This window comes from Nyctereutes procyonoides, unplaced genomic scaffold, assembly GCF_905146905.1.
Source record: "Nyctereutes procyonoides isolate TBG_1078 unplaced genomic scaffold, NYPRO_anot_genome, whole genome shotgun sequence".
Classification (NCBI taxonomy): Eukaryota; Metazoa; Chordata; class Mammalia; order Carnivora; family Canidae; genus Nyctereutes; species Nyctereutes procyonoides.
Genome location: NW_026575135.1, coordinates 50,110,567 through 50,131,463, shown reverse-complemented (window position 1 = coordinate 50,131,463; position 20,897 = coordinate 50,110,567). Strand labels below are relative to the sequence as shown.

Here is a 20,897-nt window from a genome sequence, read left to right as displayed (position 1 = left end):
CAGGCTAAGTAACCTAACTAAAGCCACATACCTAGTGAATGGAGGACTTACCATGTTCTGTTTTCTTTTCCTGGGGTTTTTTCCAGGTAGAAAAGTGGGCCTGTTCCCAACATGGCTGCAAAATGTGTACAAGGTGGTGATTTTTGGAAGAAAAGTGAAGGGACTTCTGCTGGGGTTAGAGGCCCTGGCCCAGCTCTGACAGAGTGGTGATGTGGATGGAATTACCCTCCCCCCCCCAAACTTGCCCCTCCCTCTTTGGCATTATTCTTGGAGGGGAACCTCTGGCCACATTTTGTGCACTTCTGGGACCAATGTCTGTGAAAAAATCTTGAAATGAAATTGACAGCATGGAATTAAGGTTCACGGAGGACACTGACTTGGCGTCTTACCATTTTTTTTTTTTTTTTGTAGAGATTTTCTATTTTTATTAAGAACACAGGCTACTGGCAATGAATTTATAGTTTCCAGTCTTGGCTGGGCTGTTGGCTCTACTGCTCAGCTGTCTTCCATCTCCCAAGGAATTTTCCCCCCAACTTTCTCTTTTTTTTTCACTTTTTTTCAGGCTGCCTTCTACCTCAGAGGGTGATTCTGCTTCCTATTTATAGAGAAGTTGAGGCTATTAATATGGATTCCTCTGACTTTTATCCTTTTGGTAGTCATTAGTGCCATTTGCCAAACAGCTTCATTTTTCTTTCCTTTCAACATATGGCAGGGTTATACTTCCTGGCTTCTCTCATAGTGTGGTGGGTGATGTGACTGATCATTGACAATGAGTTTGTAAGTGGAAACAATGCATGCCACTGCTAGGTGGAAGCATTTTCTTGCTGGTGTGGGACTCTCCATCATGGGAGTTCCCTTTGGCAGGGTGGGACCATTGGAGAGGGTAGCTGTCCTATCAGCCTGGGTTCCTGAGAGTGTTCTCTTCTAGGACAGAAATAGGATGAGCAGTTAATAAGCCTTCTTTTGTTAAAAGCCACTATAACTTTGGCTTTGCTTGTCAACACAGCTTAACGACACCTATCTCTATTAATATCATGTCCCTTTTGCCCAACAACAATGTTGTACCCCTACCTACCCGATTGCCTTCCAGCCTTTCTCAGAGGAAAAGCTGTCTGCTTCTTTCCCCATCTTTACAACCACTGCTTGAAGTTTCCAATGGATTCCTATTATTCTTTAAAAAAGAATAAGAACAAAATTCTTTAGCATGGCCTGTGAGCCCCTGCCTGGTCTGGTCCCTGCCTGCTTCTTTACACTCATCCCACACCTTCCCTAGGGCTTCTATTTCAGCCACAGTCACCTTCTTTCAATTTCTCTTATATGCTATGTTTTCTCTTACCACAGGACCTTTGAATATGCTTTGAACATGTTCTGTCCTTTAGCAATGTCCTCCCTATGTCTGGTTAACTTTTTATTCTTTAGCTCTCAGAGCAAGTATGACTTCCTCAGAGAAGCCATCACTGATCTCCCTTATTAGGTGACATCTAACTTTAGAAGTTGTAATATCATGGTCTTATCTTTTATAACACTTCTAATCCAGCATGACAATTTATTGGTGTGATGTGTTGATTAATATCTGTCTTTCCCATGATGGCTGACATCATGTCCTTTTTATTCACCACATATCCCCAGTGATTAGCACAGCATAGTTTGTAGGCACTCACTGAAAGCTTATTGAAGGCATGGGTGAGGATTTACAGTCACACTGTCTCGTGTCATACCCACTGCTCCCATGTAGCTTTAATATTTAAATTAATTAATTAAAAATAATAAGAATTCAGTTTCATAATTACATTAGCCACATTTCCAGTGCTGGCTGGCCATGCATAAGAAGTTAGCACCTACTATGGTAGACAGCAGAAAATAGAACATTTGCATCATCACAGAAAATTCCCTGGGACAGAACTGCCAAGATAATGTCCAAGTGGCTGTGTAATGAAACACCCTCAAGGATTTAGTTCTGACAAGCTTTCTGGTCTGCTCCTTTCCCACAGTGATTAGCCATAGAGAAGCACTTGTCCCCCTCTAAACATAGCCCCACATATGCTACTCTCCCTCAGGTACCTGAAGCTTTTCAACTTTCACCTCCCTCTGCCTAAATTGTCCTCCCTTGCTTCTCTGCTAGATTGACATCCCCTCTTGCACCTCCCATCCTTTTAGCCCTGTCTCAAGCATTTCCGCTTCTGGGAAACTTTTCCTGGGGTCCAGACTGAGCTGGTCACTGCTTCCTCTGGCTTCCATGCTGCCCCTTCCAATTTCTGTTTGTCCTGCTCAGGGTGGTAACTGATTCACTCTTCTCTCTCCTTTGCTAGATGAACCCCCTAAAGGTGAGGCCCGGGTCTTGGTCTTCTCAGTCTCCCCAGAGCCCAGCATACAGTTGGTGGTGTGGTAGACTCTGGGGTCAGGATTAATCTCAGAGGGCACCTTCTGAGCCACTTCCCCAACATTGTCTTCCAAACACAGTGATTAGCATTTCAGATAACGTATCTGCCAGGGTTTTGGGAAGGCTGAGTTTTATCTTAAAGCAAAAATCATGGAGAACAACAATATCCTCATAAGACCTTTTGTCTTTTCTGGAGGAATTTTAGGCTATAATGATAATGTTCTTACCCAAGGGGCAGTTTCTAGCATTTTTCTAGGGAGAAGGCAAGGGACAAGTTTGGGAATATCTGTGAAAACAGAAAGACCCCTCTAGTTCCAAGGAAGGAGGACATTATTGAATGACAGCAATGGTGCTTTCCTGTGGAACTACAGAGAATGTTACAGTTTCATATCCATTCATTTAAAAGTTCACAGAAAACTCTGAAGCAAAAGCTTATATGCCCAGTTTACAGATACGGAATGTGACTCAGAGAGCATCGAAGACTTGCCGAAGACCATGTAACTAGTAAGTGAAAGAATTGTGCTAAAAATCTGGTCTCCTGACACCTTCTTCATGATTCTTTTCTCTTTACCAGGTGGTCCTTTGTGCAGTGGTGGGATAATTGTCTTTATCTAATGAGGCTGACATGGTTGAGCCAGCCAGAGGACCAGACATTGTTAGTGTGGTGCTTGAAGAGAGGTAGACGTTTAAGTGAAGGACATGATCCAGGGCTCATTACCAGCCACAGGGCGGCACCCACTTCATTTAGAACGGTGTGTTACATGGATAATTTAAGCCGATTCTGCATTAGAGTATCCCAAAGACTATTACATAGAAAACTAGTTTCACCAGATGTTCTATGAGAAATAGAGTTCTGTGGTCAAGTAATGCATATAGTACCTTCTTCTTTTAATAAATATAGTAATACATATTAAAAGCTCTGTAATGTCTTAAAGCAAAGAAATCTGTTTGACTCGACTTAACTCAGGATCTTCAAATTTATTTGAATAAGAAACCTTTTTTTTTTTTTTAAGGCCATATTTGGTAGCATCCCATGAAATTGCCAAGAATAACTAGTTTGTTTTAATTACCAAATTAATGGTTTAACTTGATATCATACAGGCAGAGACTTAGGAAATTTTTATGGTTCTGTATTCCAGCTTTAAAAGTGTTGTATATATCAGGTGTAAAGGCAGTGTATCTACAAATAAGCTGTGATGCTAGCTAGTCATTTCATAACTCAAAGATCCAGGGTTAGATTGTGCCCATGGAAGCATGCTAAAGTTCATAAATTAAAAAAGAAATCTCATTATAATATTAATATACCTTTTTAATATTAGGTATTTTCACCATAGCTCATGATAGAATAAATGTCAAGGAGAACTCTGAATCTGTCTGATGTTGCATAATGGTATACATGGTTGGAGACAATTTACCCATTGCAGGTACTTAAAATGAGCAAGGCTGACTCTTTATGCAGGTTGTTTATCATCTTCCCTACTATGGATTGCTACAGACACTTGACATACATGATGGATATTTCCTGAGACCTTTATGACTCTCCTAATTGGCTAATATCTCTAAATAATTTCCCTCATAAAACCTTTTTTTGTGCCCCAAACTGTCATGTTCATGGAGTACTTCACTTTTTCTCCTCACTCATCACTGGAGTTGTTTTGCACTTAGTAATTGACAATGAGAGGGGACAGGTAGCTTTGAGGTGGTGGCCCGACTTTCAGACTAGCTGACTGATCTACCCTCAGTGACAGTTTTGCTAAGAGATTTGGATTTACATTTCAGAAAAATGGTAAATGCTTGCATTTTATGGGCCATTGGAATTGCCCAGGAATAGCCAAAACTGTGAATATAAATCTGCAGATGCCAAGCATCTCTGTTCTTTGGGTTTTCAAAGACATCTTCACCTCCACCCTGTGGCTCCTTCCCTGTGCTGGGAGGCAGGAGGATACTCTGGCTTAGGCAAGGAAGGAAATGCTTATGGTTTTGGAAACTTAAGCTCATCTTTACCACTGCTAAACAATCTCCATAGCAGGGTGTCTGTGAACTCCAAGGCCATGGATATCTTAGCAGCTTCTGGATTGGATTGTTGTGCTTTCATGAAAAGACTCATTGAGCTCTTCAGGCTGGTAAAAAAATGAGTTTTCCTGAGCTAAAAAAATAGGGTTGTACTTGAACCTATAGCCTTCTCCCTCTGTTTTCATAGCCGTATGCTTTTGAATGGTAATTGAAGGCCAAATTTCCCGTGATTGTCCACTTTGCCTTTGGGACTCAGAGTCTTTGAAAAAAAGCTATTTTTCTTAGTTTTTATTACTATTAAAAGTAAGAGGGCAGGAAGATTTTTTTAATTTGGAAGCTCTCACTAGATAAATCCCACAGATAAATGTGGTTTGTTGAAGGATGATTCCCTCCACACAAATTAAGATAAGCAAGCAAGAGGAGAAGTGCCCAGAGGTCAGTTTGGGAGCACTGAAAATACCCCCAGTACTGATCCTGTGGAATAGCTGGAAAAAAAAAATCCTGATCACATATTTTGCTTATGTGCAAAACAATGATAATACAACACATGGATCTTTGGAGCTCTGCAGTTTTCATCAGGATGGATGACATCATCTAATGTAAGAGCAGATTTTAAAGAATACAGAGTATGTCCAAAGTGGAAACATAATTGACTTTTGCTGCTGAGAACTTCAATCTGACCACTTACTTTGGGTCTGAGGGCTACTAGGTGCCTGTGGGATTAAAGACACTTTGAGGTTAACTGAGGAAATGCGGATGAACTTACTCCTGTGAGTCTCCTTGAGCCTCCTACTAAATACTTTCATAAGCCTTTGGAGTGAAGTTTTTCTAAGACTCCCATAACCGTGGATCCCACAAAACCTCCACACTAGAACATTTTCTACACAGCAAGTTCCCAGGCACACAGAGCTCAATCAATGCTATTGGTAGACCAGAGTAATATGTTTCTTATAAAACTGGGGAATTGGCCTACTAGCTGATGTCATGTCACGTTGTCCCTGCCAGTTGTCTGGAGGCTGAAAATCTCTTTTGTTTTCCAGGCTGAAAGCCTGTTCATAGAATTAAGTCGTGCTACCTTTCTCTTGGTGGGGTGGGGAATGAAAGGAAGGGGTTGCTAAGAGGAGCTCTGAGCAGTCCCTGCAAGACTGGCCATTCTTTTTCTAGAGAGAAGTCAGGTGATTGGTGTTTCCGTGGTCACCTTGAGGGAAGGTAAAATATGCATGAGCACAAAGCTAGGCAAGCCACCCTGCAAGACAGGAAGGCCTGGAGAGGTGGGGAAGCTTACCTTCTTGACTTCGTATTTAATGGCGAGTTTGATCCGGCTCAGACTTGGACGGTGGTGGTCGGACCAGACTTGCAAGTTCACATCACCATTTAAAATCGCTTCCACCTCTTCTGTGTCTCGGCATAGGTCCAGCACGCCCACCACAAAATCCTTGCATTGCATAGATAATTTCCTGTAATCGTTCTAACAGAATAAAGAGAAATCAGGGGTGTGTCACACTGAGCACCACAGATCGGCTTGCCCAGCACAGCAGTGTGGATCAATAACTGTCCACCAAGCGTGAGCTCCCAGAGAGCACTGGAAGCAGGGCTGCGCTGTGCCCAGAAGGCACAGCAACCTAGAGGGCCTCTTCTCTAAGCTGGGATTCCTCAGAGTGGACTGGCTACCTGCATCTGAGTCACTGTGGGTGCGTGCTACAACTGTAGATTCCTGGGGCCTGTCACACGCTGACTGAGTCAGAATTCCTGCAGAGGCAGCCCAGGATCTGCCTTTTTACCTTGTTCTCTAAGTGATTTCTGCCAGCTGCTGATGCCCATCCTGGCTCTCTCAAAGCAACACTTCTTTGTTCCCAGTTCTGAGAAAGGGGTGATAAAGAAGTGAACTTCGAAGGCTGGAAATAACCCTTCACTCATTTACCACCAACATAGAGTGGTAACTGTTCTACACAGGAAGTTTACTGGAAAGATCTGGCTGATGGGCTAAAATTGGGGAAGAAAATGCTTTCTTTTTAGGTGCTGGAAAATCTGCTTGTAAATTATACATTTAAAAATCAAATGTAATTTAAATCTAATGGGATCCGTTCTTACCACAAATCCTTTTGTATGGCAAATCATGGCTCCTTATATTACTTAGTGTTGAATAAACACTTTTAGGTCTTGACCTCTGTGTTGTGTTGTTTTGTTTTGTTTTGTTAATGAGTTGCCTCTGGAGTTCTCATTTCCTTCCCTAGGCATACCTTTCAGAATTATCTTTGAGAGGCTGCAGTTCCTTTCTGAGTGACGTGCCAGCTTATCTCTCCCCCTAAACAGATTGCTTCAGTTCCACATTATGAACCAAAATGTTGGACAAAAAAATGTTTCATGTCACCCTCATACCACTACTCCCCAAAAATATTTTCCTCTAGAGGTTTCCTTGTTTGTTTTTTAGTTGAAACAAGTCTATTCAGAAAAGACACAAGAGCCAGATGTCACTTTTAATATAAATCAATGTCAAGAGCTTTCAGACTGGTAAATAGTAGTTGGTAAATAGGAATGGAGGTTTGCTTTTCCAGAATTTGGATTCCTGTGTAAATAGGAGCCTAGCAAACTGTACAAGTGTAACCATTTTTCTGAATTAATGATTCTTGTCTCTATCCAGTACTGTTGTATCAAAATGTCACTGTGCATTAGAGAAAGAGGGCAATAAGGGTTTGCTTGCTAGGAAGAGGATCAAGAACATGTTTTCTGACAAGAGTGGCCACCCTTCATTTTTATATATAATTTAAGGAGAAGAGAAATTCTGGGTAGGAAAACCACTACTCAACTCAGGCAGGCTGTGATGGAGAAAAATTCAGGGAAGATACTTGGAGTATTCTAGGTTTTGGTACCTGGCACAGAGCTGGGTGGCGATAGGAAGAGCTGTGTTCTATGCTCCTCCATCCTAAACATACCTCCCTTCCTCCCTCCCTCCCTCTGTTCCTTCTCTCCCTCATTATTCAGGGACTGCTATGTACTAGGCAATGGAAAATTGGCAGTGAATGAGGCAGATATGGTCTCTGAGTAGTGTGGGGGAGAAGAGGCTAGGGATCCACTCTCTGGATTGTATCACAGTAATGCCAGGTAAAACTTGCTCAGAGCTTGCTCCAGCTAAGATACTCTGACAGCCCTGATGAACCATAGATGGGAAACTCAGCAGATTGGGGGACTCAGCAAAAGGGACCTCTCAATTCAGGCAATCCTGGCACCACAACTCAGGTGTCCTAAGCCTCTGGCCCCTACTCTGTCACCTTTCTTGTCTCTGTCTTGAGAAGGAGGAGTCTCTGAATACTGTTGCCTATTCCTGGTAAGACAGACACTTTCCTGTTAGACATGACCTCTTCTCTTGGTAGAAACTCCCACCTAGAGCTGAATCTAGGGATAGATACAGAAAAGAAGTGGAAAGGGCTGGACTCAGCCCATGGCCCAAGCTCCCCATGCTAGGAACGTCAGATTGTACTGTCCTAGAGCCTTTGCACATTTCTGGGCTCAGCACGGTTCAGAACACAAGGTACCATTTTATTTGAGATTTTAACTTCCCTGGGCTCTTTCAGCCAGCTTGGCCATAAAAAAGGGAGGCACACCAGACAGAGCAGCCAAAGCATGTAGTTGGCTTTTGCTTTCTGCATTTGACACTGAAGCTGGAAGGCAACAAACCTGGTGTCTGCAGATGGTTAGCTGAGTCAGCGAGGACAGCGGGCCTGCTGGGAAGACAGAGTTGGTATGGATGAGGCCAGCTGCAGGTGGTAGGGGGTGGTCATGGCCAGGCCCAGGCTTCCCAGACAGGGCCACAGGGGAACGTCTTTGGGCAGTTAGGATGAGTGTGATTTATTGGGTCAACTCTGAGTTCAGTAAGTCTTCTAGGTCACACTCTCCCAACTTTAGTGGTAGGTGGATGAGGCACATACCCTGGAGTTCACAGTTGCCCTTTTAAAAATAATTTAATTTTCTGCACATTAAAGTATGCCAGTCCCAATGGGTGACAGATGTTCTGCCTGCAATATCTCACTTAATCCTTATAAAAATCTCATGATGAAAGGACTGGCTGCATTTCCAACTTAAAAATGGGGAAACTGAGACCCACAGAGAGAAACTAATAAGCTGAGTCTGCTTTTCCTTCTATTAGGAACTTATTCATCTCTAGATCACTCTTACTTTCCTTGAAGATTTTAGCTCCTGTCTCACTGCCACTCTCCCAACTTTGCTGTTCTTATTTGTGGGGGTTTCAGTATTCAGGAAGATGACCCTTCCATTACTCTGCCCTCTCATTTCCTTAATGGTGTTTTTCCAGTGACCTTCTCCTCCACTCTTAACTCAGCCATTCATTCTCTTACATATCCCCCCGCCCCGCCCCACCATAGCTCCTTTGTGACCCCCATCTTCAACTCTTCCCGCTCTGACTACCACCTCCTATACGTTGAGCTCGTTCCCTCTAGGACCTCAATCCTTTGCTTCTACCAGATAGATCTACAAGGCATTGGTTACACTTCCCTTAGTTTTCGTTCCATTTAGATGCCTGTCTCCCTTCTTATAGTGCTTGTATTTTATGGGCAGTTGTTATAATCATCCCTGTACATGTCATCAACTCTCTGGCCCTCCTCTTATTTCATCTTTCTTTTCATTTTAAACTAATAATTTGTATTTATTTAAAGATTTTATTTATTTATTCATGAGAGACACAGAGAGAGAGGCAGAGACACAGGCAGAGAGAGAAGCAGGCTCCCCACAGGGAGCCCGACATGGGACTCATCCCCAGATCAGTGCTCAACCGCTAAGCCACCCAGGAATCCCTTATCTCATATTTCTTGTTGAACAGAAAAAAGCCTGACCTTAGTTGAGTCTGACTCTGCTGCCCTGTTCCTGCCTCTGCATAGTAAAGGTGGGTGCAAAACACACAACTGTGCTCATCAGGCTTACTATCAACTACTTCCAACCTCAAGTAGTCCTGAGTGCCCCTGGGCAGTTTACCCTCCATCTTTCCTAACAAGTGTTGCATATCTTCTCCTCTCCTCCATCTTCTGACACTTCCTCTTCCTCCTGACTCTCAAACAAGGACCTTGGTTCCCAATTTGCTTGGAAAATAGGAGTCATCAGAAGCAAAGCACCACATGCTGACAAGATCACATAATCTACCTTCATACATCTGCACTCATGGACTGTTCCCTCTTCTTGCTGTGGATGAAGTGCTCTTGCTCCTATCTAAGGTCATGTCCTTCACTTTGGTGCTGGATATCAGTCCTTGGCACCTACTCAGGGACAGGGCTCCTGCTGTCTTCCTTTCTTTCTCCTGCATTGTCAATTTCTCCCTTTCCCTCCTGGCTCAGTATGCAAACATGCTGCTATTTTCTTTGTCTTAAAAAGGATTTTGTCTTGACCACACTTTCCTCTCCAATTACCAGCACAATTTCCTGATCCATTTTATAGCAAAACTCCTCAATAGAGTTGTCTACACTCATTGTTTCCAGTTGCCCTCCAGGCATTCTTTCTTATTCCATTCAATAAGTATTTCACACCCACGTCCACTTTCTCCAGTGAGATCACAGGTCACAGGTGACTTTTATGTTGCCAAACCCAGTAGTTGGTTCTCAGTCTTCATATTATGTGACTTATCAAGAGCTTTGACATAGATGATTATTTCCTCCTCTCTGATACACATTTTTCATTTGGCTTCTAGCTTAACATGCTCTTCTGTGTTTTTTCTTCCTGAATGACTTCTTTTTATATTCTTTCTGGATTTATTCTCATCTCTCTGATGTCTTAATTTTGGAATGCCCCAAAGATATGCCCTGTCCTTTGATTTCTCCTTTTATCTATTTATACTCATTGCCTTAGTGATCTTATATAAGAACATTAGATACCATCCATATGCTGATGACTCCAAAAGTTATATCTTTAGCACATCCTTCTCCTGAACTTGACTCATATATCCAGTTGCCAAGTTGATATTTCCACTTGGAAAATAGTCACTTCAAACTTAACAAAATTAACTCTGAATCTAGTCTTCTCCACCTTATTTAGTTTCTCCCACCCTTTCACTTGTTCAGGACAAAAAAAAAAAAATCTGTCCTGGTCTGCTATAGTGTATTCTCCATATATCAGATGGAGGAATACTTAAAAAAAACTAGTCAGATCATGGCACTGCCCTGTCGAAACCCTCCAACAGCATCCCATCTGCTCAAAGTAAAAGTGGAGTCATTATATCATCCTATAAGGACATGCAATGGTGGTCCCTCCATTCTCCTCCTGATTTTATTACCTGTGCTTCTCTCCTTTCCTCAATCTACTCCCGCTGACTTCCTTGCTGTTCTCCCAACACATCTGGCACGGACCAGATCTTGATTTAATGAACACTGGGTATTGGCTATTTTCTTTACTTGGAATGCTCTTCCCCTAGGTCTCTAAATGAGTAACTTTCACAACTCATTCAAGTCTTTGCTCACGTGTCACTTTCTCAGAAGCCTTCTTTGAGTATCTTTAAAAAAATTTGTAAGCCTTCTCTGTTTGCCATCACCCTATCCTGCTGCTTTTCCTTCATGGTACTCTTATGACCATATGACATACTATGTATTTTATCTGTTTATTGTATTTACTTTCCATGTCCTCTCCTGGAATGTAAGCTTCTTGAGGTTAGGAAATGTTGTCGGTTTTATTCACAAATAGAGTCTAGAGTATGTTTTGGAACATGATAGACCTTCCATAAATGTTGACTCAATCAGAGCAGTTTACTTGTCTAAGATAACGTAGCTACTAAGTGGTTGAGCCAAGATTCAAAACAGGTAGGTCTGACCCAAATCCCTTTGTCTTTTCTTTCACTGTGTTACCTCTTGGTGAGCAGGATATATGTCCTTCTCCTTAGCACACTATAAAAACTAGAGGCTTAATTGGGGCTGACTCTCAGCTAACTTGGGGAAATAAAGGGTGGGCTGGGATACAGAAATTTGAACACCTAGCAAATTCTCTACTATAGTAAGTGAGTGTACAGGTTTTAAAGTCAGTAAGACCTAGAGGGTATTCTTAGCCAAATAAGTAAGACAAAGACATACCATATGATTTCACTCATATGTCAAATTTAAGAAACAAAACAGGTACATATAGGGGAAAGGAAGGAAAAATAAGATAAAAACAGAGAGGGAGGCAAACCCTAAGAAACTCTTAACTCTAGGAAACAGGGTTGTTAGAGGGGGGGGGGTTTGGGGGATGGAGTAACTCGGTGATGGGTATTAAGGAGGACACTTGATTTAATGAGCACTGGGTATTATATGCAACTGATGAATCACTGAACTCTACCTCAGAAACTAATAATATACTATGTGTTAAGTAAATTGAATTTAAGTAAAAATTAAAAAGAAAAATAGAGTCAGGAGGACCTGGAATTTGAACTCCTATTTTATTACTTGTTAGTTGTGGGAAATGGAACAAACCATTCACCTCTTCTGCATCTCAGTTTTTAATCTATAATAATACACAGGGCATGTAATCATTGGGAGAATCAGTACCAAAGCAATGTAAAATAGTATAACTAACAATAAATAATACAGAAAATAAATAAAAATCTAAATATGTAAAAATTTATATTAAAGCCTATTAATGGCAATTTAAAGCTTTTTATAACTGACATGCAATGTTATATTAGTTTCAAGTGTATGGCATAGTGATTCAACATGTCTGTGGTTAGGCAATTTTTTATTATTGTTAGCACTTTATTTTGAACATTGATTTCGAACTCTTGACCTCTTTCTCTTTGTGTCTTTTAATTCCTAGAGTGAGAACAAGACTGGCTCATGGGAAAGAAAACATAAAATACTGGAGAAACCCTTGATTCTTCTTCTTTCTCTCTCCTTCAAGACCTAATTCATATATCAAAAATATATTCTGAATCTGAATTCACTTTTCTTTATCTCTGGTCATCACACCAGTCCTGTCCCAGTTAGCACCCTCAGGCACCATACATAGGTTACTATTGTTGAACTTGATTAAGTCTGTAATCTTTCCAGTCCCCAAATCAATCTGAATGAATTTGTTCCTCTTAATGAGATCAGAGTAGTGGATAGTGTCAGCATCAGGCATCCCCAGACAGATTTCTTGTATGCCTGTGTAGATCTTTCTCATTTTGCACAACTTGCATTTGGTCTCTTCAGGCATAATCTGATGAACAGTAATGTGATTCTTGGTGTCATAGTGAGATAGAACTTGTCTCCAGTCTTGTCAGTGCTGATGACTTCCATTAAACCAGCAGTGTGGTTTGTATCAATGTGGACCTTGCCATCCATCTCCGTGGCCTGCTATATGCAAATCTTCTTTACTTTCTATTAGGGCATGCTCAAGTCTGTTCTTAAAGAAAGTGATAAGAGGGAGCCATTCTTGGCTTGTGGGCACAGATGAATGGACAGAGGGTAAGCCTCCCAGTCAGTTTGTCCACATTCAGTGCTTTGAAGCTGCATTGTGTCATCATGCTCTTGGGGACCGTGAACTGTGACTGCGTTGGCCATGGAACCAAAAGATCCTAGAGTTGGGCATCTTCCAAATGTCATAATAAGGGAATCATGTATTATGTAACCTTTTGAGACTGGCTTCTTTTACTCAGTATAATTCCTTTGAGATTCATCCATCCATGTTGTTGCGTGTATCAGTAATTCATTTCTTTTTATTTCACATTGGCTGCCTGTGCATGCCACTCTGTTTATACATTCACTTAGTAAAGGACTATTTACCATTACCACCAACAAATTATCAGAGTTCCGGCTCATCCATATTCTTATCAGAACTTGGTATGGTCAATTCATTTTCCATGTAGTGATATCTCATTGCAATTTTAATTTGTATTCCCTAATGGCTAATGATGTTGAGCATCTTTTTATGCACTTATTTGCCATCTTTGTATCTTTTTGGTGAAGTGTCTGTTCAAATCCCTTATCCATTTTTTAAATTTTCTCATTGAGTTTTGAGAATTCTTATATATATTCTGGATACAATTCTTTTATAAGAGAGTTTGTAAATATTTTCTCACAATCTGTGACTTACAGTTTTCATTCTCTTACTATCATCTTTCAAAGTGCAGAAGCTTTAAATTTATCATTTTTTTTCTTTTATGATTATGCTTCTGGTGTTATAGCTAAGTAGTTTCTCTCCCTCCCTCTCTCTCTCTCTCTAATAGATTTTATTTTTTTATTTGATAGAGAAGACAAGTTGAGCGGGAGGGCAGAGTGAGAGGGAAAAGCTGACTTCCCACTGAGCAGGAAGCCCAGTGCTACCTACTAGATCCTAGGATCCTGACCCAGGCAGAAAGTAGACGGTTAACCAACTAAGCTAGCCAGGTGCTCCAACTAAGCAATCATTTCTTTTTTTTTTTCTTTTTATTTATTTATTTATGTATTCATATGAGAGAGAGAGAGTCAGACAGACAGACAGACAGAACAGGCGGAGGGAGAAGCAGGCTCCATGCAGGGAGCCTGACATGGGCCTCGATCCCTGGTCTCCAGGATCAGGCCCTGGGCTAAAGGCGGTGCTAAACTGCTGAGCCACCCGGGCTGCCCTATGCAACCTTAACACAAGGTCACAAATGTGTTCTTCTCTGTCTTGCTCTAGTGGCTTTATAGTTTAGGTTTTGTATTTAGGTCCATGAACCATTCTGTGTTAACTTTAATAGAAAGTGTAAGGTTTAGGTCAAGATTCCTTTTACTGCACATAGGTATTCATTTACCCATTCCAGCTTCATTTGTTGAAATATTCTTTCTCCATTGAGTTGCTTTTGTATAGCTGTCAAAAATCATTGATCATATTTGTAAGGGTTTATTTCTGTGCTCTCTATTCTGTTTTTTTGAATTTATATCTATTATTTTACTAGTATTTAGTATTTCTATTTTTGTGACTTTATATTGTCTGAAAATGAGGTATGTTGTGTTCTTCAGGTTTGTCATTCTTTTTCACATTGTTTTGGCTTTATCTCCTTCCTTTCCTTTCATAAACGTGTTTGAATACACTTCTTCATGTCTATCAGAAGTTCTGCTGAAGTTTCACTGGAATTGTGTAAAGTGTATAGATCAATTTTGAGAAAACTGACAACTATATTGAGTCCTTTGAACTATGAACATGTTCTGTCTCTCCTTTAGGAATTCCTTCTTTCCTTAGTGTTTTATAGCTTTCAACATATTTATTCTACATTTGTTTTTTAAGACTTTTATATCTCTTTTTTTAGCTATTGGAAATGTTTTTTAAATGTTTAATTTCTAATTGTTCATTATTTGTATAAAAATATGATAGATTTTTCTGTGTTGACCTTATATCCTATGCCCTGGCTAAACTTACTTGTGCTTTGTAGATTTCTCTGTAATTTTCTATATAAACAAACATGTTCACATATATTTATAAATTTGGATTGTTTACTCTTGAATGAACACTTACCTTAGATCCATTTGTTAATATGACCAGTAAAATGCTCAGTTACATGCTTTTATATTGGTTTAAAGATTTATAAAGTATTACATCTTAGAACAAAATGTTGATAAGAAAGTTTAGTTGGCTTTCAACCCCGGATTACTTGTTTAATGTATTTAACAGTTTTTACAATAGTCATCCATCATTTATGTCTTGCATTCTCTTCAGTGCAGATATTAATACAGATTTTTTTATTTTCAGCTGGTCCAGAATTTCTTCCCTTTCTTTTGGTCCACAATTTTTACAGACTCACTTATTATTGAGATGAATCTCAGTCTCTAACACAGAATACAAACCAAAACCATTTAATATGGTATGTTCATACCTTGAATTTTTAGCGCTGAAGTTACTATTTTGACAACACCACAATTTCCACTACATAACAACACAGATTACTACTTTGCTTGACTTTGGTTAAAAAGCTCAGTTCTAAAACTTTTCAAAGCTACTGACAAACTTAAATGACGAGAGACAGAAGCTCATTACTCTGATCGGTCAAAAGTTAAATGAATTTCTCAGACTGATGTTGTGGAGACGCCCACACAGTACAGGATAATTAACACTCATTCCTCAACGGAGACCTTAGAAATTAGATTTAAAAAGGGTGTGAGCATCAAATCTACTTGCCCTTCTCCTCCCTTCAGGAATGCAGTTATAGGGCAAGAATGTTCATTGAAAGGTCCAACTGAAACATAGTTGGAGATAAATCAACATTCATGTGTGTGCTGGGAGACTTTCTGCCTTTTATATTTAGGCAAAGTTTGTTTAAGAAATGATTAAAGTAGCAGTTTATAATAAAAGGGTTCTAAACATTCTAGTATTTCATTAGCCTGTAAGACCCTATAAAGTTGGTGGTAATATTATTCCCAAATAAGAGGAGGACTGAAAATTGAGCATTGGATATAACAACTTAGAGGTCACTGGTCACCTTGATGGGAGCAATTTGGGGAGAGTAGAGGGTGTGACTGGTGAAGATTAAAGAGTGAGAAGAGAGAGAATTTGGGCCAGTAATATAGATAGGTCTTTTGAGGAGTTTCATTGCAAAGGAGGGCAAAGAAATGGCAGAGTAACACATGTGAGAAGTAGAATCCAGAGAAGCTTTCTTTTTGCCCCTTCCTGCTTCCCTCCCATCCTCCCTCCCCCTCTTCCTTCCTTTTCCTGAAAGGACAAACCATATTATTTTGTATATTGTTGGGAATTTTTCAGTAGATAATTATATGGATCATTGTATTTGATATCACTAGATAGTGTATTAATCCCATAGTTCAATAGCATATATGACAGAAGATTAGATATTCATATATAAGTGAAGGAATAGGTTTAGATAGAATCACATATGGTTTATCTGAAGTAGGAGGGAAGGTCAAGTATGTGGAGGAGGATGCTAGTAGGTACACACACTGGTGGTGAGAATCTATAGACATTTTCTTTCTGTTATTTCACCCCCATGCCCGGTGAAATAGGAAGAAAATATTATCAGCTGAGAGTAAGAATGAAGGGGAAAGGTGATGGAAGTTTGAGGAGAGGAGGTCTGAAATAGTTATTTATTTATTATTGATTGATTGGTTGAAATGTTTTTTTTTTTGATATTTTTTTAATTTTTATTTATTTATGATAGTCACACAGAGAGAGAGAGAGAGAGAGAGGCAGAGACACAGGCAGAGGGAGAAGCAGGCTCCATGCGCTGGGAGCCCGACGTGGGATTCGATCCCGAGTCTCCAGGATGGCGCCCTGGGCCAAAGGCAGGCGCCAAACCGCTGCGCCACCCAGGGATCCCCCGGTTGAAATGTTTTTGAGCAAAATTTCAGAGTGAATGGATTCAAGAGACAGGATATAATTGCTGGAGGATAATAAGAGTCCATTTGAGGTTCATAGTCAGAGATTTAAAATGAGGCCAGCTGATGTGGTTGATTTTTTTCTAACCACATCCACCTCCCTGGGTGCTGGCATGGAGTAGGTAGAGAATTAGATTTTACAAGGATTGTCTTTTTGCCAAAGAATACAGCAGATCAGAAGAGGGGCAAAGGAATGGAGGCATGTATGTGAGAGTGATTATAATGATTGTTCATGGATCTGAGACTGGTATGAAGACCGACAGGGCTTTCAGGGGAGAAGAAAAGTGGAAAGGTTAGGAAAATGAGACAGAGCTACATGTCATCTACAAGAGACCTTAAATATGAAGTTGCCAGTGTCTTATGAAGCTAAACATAATCTTCCTGTATAATTCACTAGTTGTGCTCCTTGGTATTTACCCAAGGGAGTTGAAAACTATGTCTACACAAAAAACTACACATGGATGTTTATAGAGGCTTTATTCATAATTGTCAAAATTTAGAAGTAGCCATGCTGCCCTTCAGTGGGTAAGTAGATAAATAAACAGTGTTACATTCAGACAATGGAATATTATTGAACACTTAAAAGAAATGAGATATAAGGCCATAAAAAGACATGGAGGAAACTTGATTGCTTGTTGCTAAGTGAAAAAAGCCAATTTGAAGAAGGTACACATATTAACTATATGATGTCTTGGAAAAGGCAAAACTATGGAGACAGCAAAAAGATCAGTGGTTGTCAGGGCTTGGGGTCGGGATGGTGGGGAGGGATGACTAGCACAGAGGGTTTTTAAGGCAGTGAAGCTTCTTTACTTTGTATGATACTGTAATGGTAGAAACATGTCATTATACATTGGCCCAAACTCTTAGGACATACAACAAGAATGATCCCTAATATAAGATATGGACTTGGAGTGATAATGATATGTCATTGTAGGTTCATCATTTGTAACAAATGTCTCAGTGAGGATGTTGGTAATGGGAGACACTATTCATGTGGGAGGGTGGGGATGTATGGTGACTCTATACTGTCTGCTAAATATTGCTGGGAACCTAAAACTGCTATAAATATAAAGTTATGAAAAAAAAGAAGAAGGCTAGATTACTGAGTTAGAGGTCACAGGGACAGCAAAAGATTGATAAGAGTTGAGATATTGGAGGCAGATGGAAAAGTTTGAGTAGTCAGAGTATGATGCTGAGACTATGGAGAATTTGCATTTATGGTCATGACAAGTGTAGGCTCAGGTGGGCTCATGGTGACTACCGTAAGACTGCTGGAGTTCATGCAACTGAGCCAGGATGTGGAAAGGATCATCTACGTATATATCAAAGTACCAGGAATTTAAGTCCAGACAGTAAAAGCATGGAGAAATGACAGAGTGATCCATTGTTGCAGGCAGCTGTGGTGAGGGATAACGGGTGACCTGATCTGATGAAGTATGATTCAAAGGTGAATGTTTGTAGGGAGGAGAGAAGGAGGAAGGTCTGGAAGTGGTAAGGAGTAGCAAGAGAGATATGCCCACCCCCCTTTTCCAGGCCCAGGGCTATGAGGGCCATGGGAGCAAAAGCTTGTGAGGGTTGCAGGGGAAGTGTGTCCTTAGAGAGCCTGTCTTCTAAGGTGAGATGACGATGCATCTCTGATTGCATGGGAGGGCAGTGACATGGGGTTTTGTTGTGGAGAAGCTGTTATTTCCAGAGAGTGAAGTAGGGGCTGTCTGGAGATGAAGGTTATGAGGGGTCTGAGGATGGGATGGAAGGGAGCCTTGTGGAGAATGGAGTACATTCACCTCTCAGAAGAGGTGACCTGAGGACAGTGGTAACATAAGGAAGGATTTTAACACTTAAACTGAGGATTCAGTGAGGTAAGCTCATGCGCTCGGCACAGTGCCAGGCACACAGGTCACACACCTTTTAGCTAAGAAGGACTTCAAAGCCACCTCCTGCCTCTGGCACTCCATTCTGCACATCCCCCCACTCAGCTGATGGATGAGAAAACTGAACGTTAAGATTTAACACACATGGCTGAATCCTTATTAATTGTAGCTGGAATCACTGAAATAATGGATGTGGAATGCGGGGTAAGAACCTGAGCCTGGTGCTCATTATCGCAGAAGAAAATTGAAAAGCTTCAATCCATGTTTTAGCTTTCATGCATACACTTAATTGTTTCATTAACCTTCACCATATCTATAAGCCCATGCTCCAAAGGATCATAAAAGACACATATTCTTGAGCATTTAATCTCCATTTAGGAATGCAGATCCAAGGAAGTTGGTTTAAGTCTAGTACATGAATCAGATAGCCAACATTTCTTGCCTTGACTGTCCCAGGGGCATTTGCACACCCCCCAGATCTTCAATTCCATGGTTGTTCCCTGAGGGTAGGGTGGGGCTGCCTTCCAGCTCCAGTGACCTCATCAAAGGCCCCATTCTCACTGTGCCTCTGCAGGAGGCCATTCTTTATCTATCCCAGACTTCCTGCGTTTCCCAGTGGGGTCTCCGTGCCCTAAATTGCAGCCTTTGGGAAAGATGGTTGTATGTGAGCCATTGGTGATCTCAGAATTTTTCAGCACAGGCCTGATCAGTCTTGGCATGAGAAGATTGGGTGGTTAGTGCTTGTGTTCCTGAATCAGAGAGTCTGGGTTCTGATCTTCTTTCTGCTGGGCCCTACTGCATGATTTTGAGTATATTCTCAATCTCTCTATAGTGCACTCTCTGTAGTGCATTTGGTATAATAGAGATGGTGATGCTATTTACTTGGTAGGGTTGCTGCAAGGTGTAAGTTAAATATGGTCATTTATATACATTGCTTGCCACAGTGTGTGCCTGTAGGTTAGGAGAGAACACAGAACATTTGTCTCCTTTGGGGTGTTGCCCTTCCAGTGCCTTTTCTAGTAAAGCTGAGACGCCTGTCATTGGATTCAGTCCCCCAGCTTCACCCTGTGTCAGTCCTAAGGTAGAATGTGCAGGTAGTGGGACAGAAGCTTGGAGCACCGGGTTGGAACAGCATCCTTGATAATTCACAGTGGGTCTGAGCCTGAATCCTCCTGTGACTACACCACCTTTCTTAGGCATTGTTGACAGGCTGGTACTTTGGTGTCCAACCTGATTTTTGGTTTGCTTAATTGGCAGGTACTGACATTTGTAAGGGACTCCCTAAGCCATCACCATGACATTGTAAAGTCCCAGAAGTAATGGATAGCTCCACTTGTTGATTTTATAACAAGTTGCCTCTGATGGAGTCAGAGCCTTGCCTAAGAAGAGTAGTGGCTGATGAGCAACTCTAGTATTTTATTCAGTATTTCAGCAAGTATATTTGAGCACCCACTATGTGGCAGGTACTGGGAATACAGACCTAAGTAAAACATAGTCCTTGCCCTTGAGGAATGACACGTAAGCAGGTATGGGATCACAAGGTGACGTGAGACCCTTGCTACAGACATGGAAGACTTTTATGAAGAGGCAGAGCATCACCTGAGACCTGAGGATGAGTGAGGCCAGGAATAGCAAGGCGGATGTGGGGAGGAGAGGTAATAGGGAATGAACACTCTGGGAAGAGTGACTGCCAAATGCACGGGTGCAGAGGGGAGAGAATGTTCATGGACGTGTGGACTGTGATGGGTGTTAGCTACTCTAACCATCACATGGCCATACATAGGTTATGTGCATTATCTACTATTTTCTAGAACTTTTCATAATTAATTAAACATATACATGCTTAGATTTCCAAAGACGAACTCATGTACACCCTCTGCACATCCTTATTCAGATTAAAAATGCTACTTGGTTCTCTTGGTGAACTACCAGAAGAGCCTCTTTTCAGCTTTCTGGTTTTTATTCCAGAACTACAGAGACCTGAGACTGGAAGTCACATCTCCATGTGAGGAGCCTTGCTCCATCCTCACACCTCACAGCCCCCTGGCCTCCTTCCTCTCCACCCCCTTCTTTCCTCCTCCCTCCCTGTCCCTCTCCCTCTCTCTCTCTTTCACTCCCCCTCCCCACCCCCCAACACTCTACTAACCATCCAATCAGTGCTTCCTGGTAGGTTGGTTGCTCCAAGCTATGAATCAGGACAGTAGTCAGGATGTGTGAGTTGAAAAAGGAACAGGGACCCTGATGGTTCGTTTATACGGAAGCAGCTCCATTTCCCCTGCCTTCCTGTCCTGCCCACATGGGGTTGGCTGAGGCATGATTGGTTGCACTTTGTATGTAGTAGGATGG

At 41.2% G+C, this 20,897-nt stretch overlaps 1 protein-coding gene across 1 annotated transcript in view; it reads right to left on the bottom strand.

Moving 5' to 3' along the window:
* Positions 1-20,897, bottom strand: part of TRPC7 (transient receptor potential cation channel subfamily C member 7) — a 142,019-nt gene that overhangs the window by 86,322 nt on the left and 34,800 nt on the right. The window contains exon 3 of the mRNA XM_055302466.1: positions 5,679-5,861. Within this exon, the coding sequence (XP_055158441.1) occupies positions 5,679-5,861 (183 nt within the window). The remainder of the gene's footprint in view (positions 1-5,678; positions 5,862-20,897) is intronic.